The sequence below is a fragment of the Anoplopoma fimbria genome, chromosome 15 (assembly GCF_027596085.1).
Source record: "Anoplopoma fimbria isolate UVic2021 breed Golden Eagle Sablefish chromosome 15, Afim_UVic_2022, whole genome shotgun sequence".
NCBI lineage: Eukaryota > Metazoa > Chordata > Actinopteri > Perciformes > Anoplopomatidae > Anoplopoma > Anoplopoma fimbria.
In genome coordinates, this window is record NC_072463.1 from 11941313 (window position 1) to 11949919 (window position 8607).

Below are 8607 nucleotides of genomic sequence, written 5' to 3' on the forward strand. Positions count from 1 at the left end.
GAGACAAGACGTCTTTCTCTCAGGTCTCCTGCACAGACATGAAATGAGTCTTGCGATACCCGTCTGAGGAGGGGCAGGCGGGGTCGTAACCGGTTGGCCGCAGTCAGCAAGGCGTCACAGTGACCCGCATGCTACAACGCATTTAACAACTCGCCGTGCTAAAAATGGTTATGGAATAGCAAATCATCTCGGCATGGTTTGACTCGGTGTGGCCAAAAGTGGCTGTGGAAAAAGCCCTAGATAGACATTTGATCGAGTAACAGTAACTCTATTATTGTCAATCTAATATTCACTCTCCCTTTAGCTCTGGTTTTGGTCTCCACCCACTCCTGAGAAAATGATCTGTCTCTTTACCCGCTCCACTGTGTCCACCAGCTAGTCTCTAACTGTGTCTGTACAGTGTACTGCTGAGCAGGTTGAGTACTGTGGGTTTATAAGACATTTTTCTTTTGCTGCTGCTGAGACTGAACCAAAAAAAGTTATGGCGGTAAAACTCGGTAGAATGCAGGTGAACTGCTAAAGCTTGTTTTTCTCTCCTTACACACCACATGCAGTCATTTGAGCCAGTGTTGAAATTAGATATATAAATTACTGATTGATTAATTTCCCTATTTGAAACAGCTCTTTAGTAATACATGAAGTAGATAAGGCTGGTTGTATGGGAGCAGTGAATTTAAACTCTTAAGATCACAAAGAAAGCTGAAAGACACAGACTCTTTTTGTCAGTATAGGGGTATAAAACACCTTGTGGTGAAAGATGCACTGTTTAGAGGTAAAGGGAGAGGTAAACACTGAGCAGTGCCCTCTTAACTTGCTTGAGGCTGTAGATAGATGGATGATAATCAGGATTAGGCCCCAGCAGCAAGGATGCAATAAAACGCATGCTGTGATAGAAGAGGGTTGTAAGTTTGGGAAGTAAGAACTTCAGAAGCACAAACCAAAAACATTGTGCAAAACAACTGCTCATGTAAAACAGTTTTTCCCTCCTGCTCTGTATCAGAAGCTGCACTATTTGCAAGGAAGGATCTTCTGACTTACTTTATTCTGTTTTGGATGATTTAACAAAAACTAATTCAGATGTTCTCTGCCTGTCCAGGCAAGTGAAAATAACTTTTCTATGTTCTGACAGGTACTCTCCCCGGTCAGTGTTTCTGTTTCATTAAAAGCGTAGCGGCTGTTCTATCTGAGGCCCACGTGTTTTTGAAATTGCGCAGCGAGTGCAACAACGGGCCACACAGGTCAGTCCACAGAGAAACAATACAAGCACTTTTCCTTTTTGGGATGATGTGGGTTTGACCTGCAGAGACCTGCTTCTGCTGTAAAAGAAAAACAGCCTCAGTTAATATCAGCCACGGTTGTCCCCGTCCGGTTTGCAGCTTATTTACTCCGTAAAGAGCTGTGAAAGGAGATACGAAAACATCTTGCTATTGAAATGAAAGCATCAAACCAAACAGATGTGTCATGGAACAACATCCTCCTCTGCGGCTGAGTTTGGAAGTCAAAGTCTCAAAGCAGCAAAGCAATAATAAAGCAATCACACAGTCCAGACCAGAGAGCCACCAGGTTTGAAAAACTGACACTTACTGCCAAATAAGAGGATTTAATTGCAACACAAATCTGATAAGCCTCTCAGGTAATCTATTTCCCCCCAAAAAAGATATCACTTTAAGGTGACCCTCGAGCTGTGGAAACTTGTTTACTGCCTTTCTTTAGCACATACAGCCAGATTAATGGAGACTGCAGCTTCACTGACATGTTTTTGCTGCTTACTCTTCCTCCTTACAATATTAATATACATCTTTTATCAAAGAAAATAGCTGCGCAAATTCGGTGATAAACATATTTTCCCCTGTTAATTAGTTATTTATAGGCTTTGTTTTGAAGCAGTAAAATCGGGAAATGTTGGTTTTTTTGTAGGAAGTAACTACTGCTTACAGGATGTGCTCCAGCTAAGGTTTTCTTCCTATCTTCCCTCCTCCAGTGTAGAAGGAAGATAATGAAGATCTCTGTTTGATAAATTGTCCCGATTGGGATCTGGCTGATCGATTCCCAATGCAAGCAAGATCTGATCACGAAGCGTACAGTCTTGACAGTTAAAGTTACAGATGACAAAAGTTGCATTTAAAAGTGTGGTGAGTGATTGAGTAAGTGAGTGAGAGTGCTTCTCTGTGTCTGTCCCATTCGGATGCAGCAAACTGCATAATATTATTTTACTTGCGTATGGTTAAAAAAAATAGACTTGAAGACTAAATAAATGCTTCAAGTCACAGTTACGCCCCTGTTACTGAGATGAGACGCACGCCTGTACAGACTGAATGGACTGAATGAATGGTGGTTTATTTAGTGACAGTTTAACTGTTGAATCCCAGCTAGACAGTAGTGGGTGTTAGATCATATATTTTATCTTTTATTATCTACAAATCCCCTGAAGAGAGCAACAGTCCATTTATCCTGCTATATTGTCTCACAGCATTGTCTATGTATGTCTGTAGAGCCGATAACTGTGGACCTGGGTAACAATGAACACAAGGACAAATGTATTAGTAGACACAGTAATAAATCTATCATCGCAATTGTAATATGAGTAGATCTCCCCTACACCAACCTGCAACACTTTCCACCAGACAAAAACAAAAGTAAAAGCATTTAATACATTAAGTTGACATATTCTTTCATCCAAAGCAACTTCAAATATGTGCATTCAACCCCAAACTAAATGACAAATATTGTCATAACCTTCTATATTACTAGTACATTTTTGGTAAAATGGAAAAGAAAAAGACAAACAAAAAATCAATAAAGTATATGAAATGTTTACGTTATAACAAGGCCTATGGGAGGGGTCTATGGATGGGTCAAACTAACACAGACTCTCAGTAAAAATCACCTAACTATTGGTCTCATGAACGCCAGTCCCCTGAGGCTGACACGTGACGTTATGTCAGTTGCTTAAGTTCCATAACAAGTTATTTCAAGCCAAGCCATGATATTTTTTTCCTAACCCTTAGTGAGGGTTTTGTAACGTTCACCATGTGGAAGCCTTCGGCATCAAGATACAAGGCAAAATGTTGCCCCCCGTTTCATTATACCCCAGCAGGTCAGAGTTTTCACTCATCTTCTGGAATCTCAACACAAATCCATTTGGTTTGTATTCCCCTCAGGATCAATTGTAAGGATTTTGATGGTCCCTTAACTTTTCATTCAGCGCCACCATCAGCTCAAAATACCAATTTGTCCAATAGTTTGGTTGATGACCAAAACTAATGACATTTCCATCAGCCTAAACTGTGCGTTTGTTTTTACCCCAAACTGAGATGATGAACATTACACAGCATGTTATCGTTGCCACATTTGTTTATTGCATTTTGCCATGCTATGTTACCCTTTTGCTCAAAGCACCACTGTGCCTAAAGCCATACATGATACCAATTTCCATAATCTACATCCCTTTGGATTATTTTTTAATCATTCATTTTATTACTTACCTTGATTCTCTTCAGCCATGTAAAGTGTTCATTTGTCCTCAATAGATCTGAAACAATTGGGATAATACCATAAGATTTTTTATTATTATTGCGTAATTTTGAGATTCTTAATATTGATTCATTGTTGTATGTTTTTGGCCAGAACCTATAAAGGAAAGTCTTTGCAGTATAAAGATGTTGGTGCACAGGATGTGATGGTTTTACTTTTTCAGTTGAATGTAAATAAACAAAAGTAGAACTAGAATTAAAAGGTGTCTCAGGAAGTCAAACTACGCCGTCCAAAGTTAGCTCAGCCTTGAGAGAGCTTCAGTGTACCACCATGGCAGCAGAGTATACTGGGTACCAAAGACAAAAGCAACGGAAAGACAAGAAATTCCTTTCATTATTTTGCTGAAATTTTTTTTTTTAAAACAGATGTCTTTTCATGCTTCAGCCTCAAGACCCATCCGCCCATGTTTTTTTCCTTTCATCCAGTAAAGGTTCAGACCCCTACCGCAAACAAAGGCATTTTTGTATTGTCACTGTAGATACAGCGGGTAAAATAAGTATTGAACACGTCACCATTTTTCTCAGTAAATATATTTCTGAAGGTGCTACTGACATTACATTTTCACCAGATGTTGGTAACAACCCAAGTAATCCATACATACAAAGAAAACCAAACAAATAAGTTCAGAAATTAAGTTTTGTGTAATAAAATGGAATGACACAGGGAAAAAGTATTGAACACGCTTACTGAAATTTAATACTTGGTACAAAGCCTTTGTTGGTAATGACAGCTTCAAGACGCCTCCTGTATGGAGAAACTAGTCGCATGCATTGCTCAGGTGTGATGTTGGCCCATTCTTCCACACAAACAGTCTTCAAATCTTGAAGGTTCCGTGGGCCTCTTCTATGAACTCTGATCTTTAGTTCTTTCCATAGATTTTCTATTGGATTCAAGTCAGGTGATTGGCTGGGCCATTCTAGCAGCTTTATTTTCTTTCTCTGAAACCAATTGAGAGTTTCCTTGGCTGTGTGTTTGGGATCATTGTCTTGCTGAAATGTCCACCCTCGTTTCATCTTCATCATCCTGGTATATGGCAGCAGATTTTTATCCATAATGTCTCGGTACATTTTTCCATTCATCCTTCCTTCAATTATATGAAGTTTGCCAGTGCCGTGTGCTGAAAAACAGCCCCACACCATGATGTTCCCACCTCCAAACTTCACTGTTGGTATGGTGTTTTTGGGGTGATGTGCAGTGCCATTTGACCTCCAAACATGGTGTGTATTATGGCATCCAAATAGTTCAATTTTGGTCTCATCTGACCAGACTATATTCTCCTAGTATTTCACAGGCTTGTCTAAATGTTGTGCAACAAACTTTAAACGAGCTTCAACATGCTTTTTCTTCAGCAATGGAGTCTTGCGTGGTGAGCGTGCATACAGGCCACAGCAGTTGAGTGCATTACTTATTGTTATCTCTGAAACAATTGTACCTGCTAATTCCAGGTCTTTCTGAAGCTCTCCACAAGTGGTCCTTGGCTCTTGGACAACTCTTCTGATAATTATTTTCACTCCTCTGTCAGAAATCTTGCGAGGAGCACCTGGTCGTGGCCGGTTTATGGTGAAATGATGTTCTTTCCACTTCCGGATTATGGCCCCAACAGTGCTGACTGGAACATTCAGAAGTTTAGAAATCCTTCTGTAACTAATGCCATCAGTATGTTTTGCTTTTGAAAATTGTGACTCTTAAAATTAAGCACTTCATTTTAGAAAAAAAATTTAAACTGCATTGTCTTTGCCCTGCAGCTTTATATTGATTTCATTAACGTGTGACGTGATGTCAATCAAAGAAGCCACAATTAGCATATTACTCTCAACTTCTTATAGAGAAAGGTCCGGACCCACCGTCATCTGGGTCTGGACCCGGACAGTGACCCCTGCTATAAAGGAACTACATCGCAGTCACATGACTTCACGTCAACACCACTAAGGTAGGACTGGTGTTTTAGTGATGCAACCACCTTTTTTATTACACATAAACCTTTTTAATTCATAATAGGGGGTATTTACTGACGTATTTCATGTCGTAGAACTAAACGTTAAAATCTTTTTAACTTGTGCTAAACACACACCTTATTTCAAACATCTAACCAAAAACCCACTGAAAAAAACCTATTGACTTGAAACTCGGAGCTCCTTTTATAGATATTAGCCCAACATGAAAACAGCATAAACACAGCAGCTTGAATGGATCACCAATCTTTTCATGAACTTAAAGGCTTAACCACTAAAGAAGTGGTCAGTTTGCAAAGCTGGCCAAACACTGAACCTGCTCTGTTCTTTTCCATCATTATACGTCATATGCATCATATTACGTAACGTAATATTACGGGATGTTGAAGCCAGGACAGCCTGGTCTTTCCTAATGGTTTAAGAATGACACAAATGTCCTTAGTCATATCGCACGCCATCACAATGCCATCCTTGCTACGTAACATAAACCCATGCTTGGTGTATAGTAGGGGTCTCAAACTCGCGGCTGTAAGGTCCAAACAGTTTTAAAATATAACATCATAGCTTTTTTTTTTTTTTTTTTTTGGTTACAATTTACCAACAAAAATAACTTGAGGGTCTCACATTTCTGTCATTTTAGTCTCATTTTCTGTGGGCATATTTGAAGCAATTTCTCTGTGACACAAAACAGAAGTGTACCTGACACTTGTCACAGTAGACATGCGTTTTTCCTGAACAGCCTGGCAATTTGCACCTTGTTGCTTCTTTTTTTGCATCATAATTTGGCATGTGGTCCAGCATGTCGGTCTGCACCTCTTGAAGGGGCCGTTTTTCCATGGCTCCCCTCTTTTTTGGGGGCTCATCATGGTGAGGTGGACTCATACATGGACTGGGTGTGTTGGAACTGCTCGGCCTCCCTCGTTTTCTCAATGCGTGGGGCTTCCCCAAACGCACAAGAGCTTCTGCCACATTCAATTTGAAGTCAAGGAGATCCATGACTAGCGGTGGCTGAGTGCCCTGACGTTCTTTGTCTCTGCGATACTCAAGCCAGCTATTCACTACAGCAACATCAAAGGCATGAGTAATCATGCGCAGTGACCATTTGCGGGACCGGATGGTAATCCTGTAAAGGCTGATGAGTTGATCAAGCTTGTCCACCCCTCCCATGGCCTTATTGTATTTCTTCACCACCTCTGGACGCTTGACCGTAACAAACTGCCCATCTTTCTTCTGCCACCTAGCAACTTCATCTTCATCTCCTACACCAACAAAGTTGGAGGCCAGCACAACAGAGCGGTTATCAAACCACTTCACTAGAACCACCTTTCCATCCCTACTCCTCACTACATCATGGTTCCCTCGCTCTTTTTTTGACATTTCCTTGTCACTCTTCAGTGGAGGCTTTGCAAAGCGGACAACCCTAGCTGTGCCAGCCGCATGGATTTTCTTTTCAGCCAGCACTTCAAGGACATTGTAGGTAGTGAAGAAGTTGTCAAAAAAGAGCTTGTGGTTAGGATTCTGGATTCTCTGGCACAGGTGGGCAACCACACCTGCTCCATGTCCTAAAACCTTCTTGCTCTGCTCAGAGAGCTCTGTTGTGGCACCTTGATAGATGAGGAAGTCATAAGCAAGGCCACTTTTGCCGCAGAGGAAATATATCTTGACTCCCCATGGTTCTGGCTTCCCTTTGATATACTGAAGCACAGAAAGTTTCCCCCTGAAAGGCACAATCTGCTCATCAATTGCGAGTTCTTCTTCCATTTGCAGCTCTAGACAGCGTTTCCTTATGGAATCATAGAGTGGTCTGACCTTGTAGAACACATCAGTGTTTTCAGAAGGCCTCTCATTGTTGTTCACCACATGCAGGTTGGAGCGAAGCTGGAAAAATCGGTTTCGAGACAGAGTATCCCGGAAAAGGCCGATATTGATACTGGAAGACCAGTACATTCGCACTCTTGGCAAACCCAATGCCCCAGTTGCCAAATGTAGACCAACAAGGGCTTCAATCTCAGAAATTGATGCATGTTTATACCCCCTGACTGCATTTTGTTCTGCATAGATGTTAGTCATTGTTGTCATCAGCTGGAACATCTCACTGGGAACATACTGCTTGAAGTAGCCATATGGTGTTAGTGGCTCAGGGGGTTCAGGAGCAGGAGCAGGACTTTCCCATGTCGTGTTTACTGGGGTAAAGGGGGTGCGACGCCACTCAATATCACTCTTCTTTGTGATGTTTGCAAAAGGGCCATCCTCAAGTAACAGGTTTCTATCTGCCTCCTCAAGCTCATAATTCTCTCCGTCTTCCTCATCCTGACCTTCCACTGCCTCAATCTCAACTTCTTCCCCTACCAATGGTACCTCTGCCTCATCCCTGTCTTCCCCTGAAATCATTAGCAAAACATTATCTGTCTGTGCTGTCACCATACTGTTCCTGAATATGTAAGGGCCCTAAACATTTGTATTTATATATTTATTTATTTATTTAAAATCTTATATGTGATATTATGTGATTTTTATACTAAAACATGACTATTTTTTTATATGATATTCACTGACTTTCTACACTCACCAACTCTTGGAAATCTATTAGCATCTCCATCTTCCTCATCGCTTCCAAAAATGTCAATATCAGAGATATTTCCATTGTCGATCAGTTCAAGGACTTCAAGGGCTGTATATTCTGCATATGGAATATTTTCAACTGATTATCAACTCATTCTCTTATTCTGATGTACTGTTTTTATAGTAATAAGGTCATTCATCAATACTGGTAAATTGAGTTCAATAACATGGTTTCTGACCCAATGTCCATTCTAATGGACAGCGATATTTGAAAAAATCCTGTGTAAAAACTAACACTGAAACATATGATATTACACTTCTATTTATACATTCCATCTTTCAATATTGTATCAAAACTATGAAATCTTCTATAAAATATCTATAAATATGAATATAACTGTTGAAAATGGTCCTTACTTCGACGTGTGGGGTGAAGCCCTGCCATGCCTCTCTTCCATGTGGTGGATTTTTTTCATACGTCAACAAGCAAAGCTATACTGCCGTTTGATTGGTTGTTAAACGTCCACTTGTATGGACTTAAGGGTTCAAGTGGTGTAAA

At 40.5% G+C, this 8607-nt stretch overlaps 1 protein-coding gene across 1 annotated transcript; it reads right to left on the bottom strand.

Moving 5' to 3' along the window:
• Window positions 1-5859: 5859 nt before the first annotated feature.
• LOC129103743 (piggyBac transposable element-derived protein 3-like) lies at window positions 5860-7877 on the bottom strand. The gene is made up of 2 exons (XM_054614332.1): window positions 6186-7877; window positions 5860-5895 (listed from the first exon to the last, which is right to left on the bottom strand). Exons 1-2 carry the CDS (start codon window positions 7875-7877, stop codon window positions 5860-5862), a joined length of 1728 nt encoding a protein of 575 aa, XP_054470307.1.
• Window positions 7878-8607: the final 730 nt, after the last annotated feature.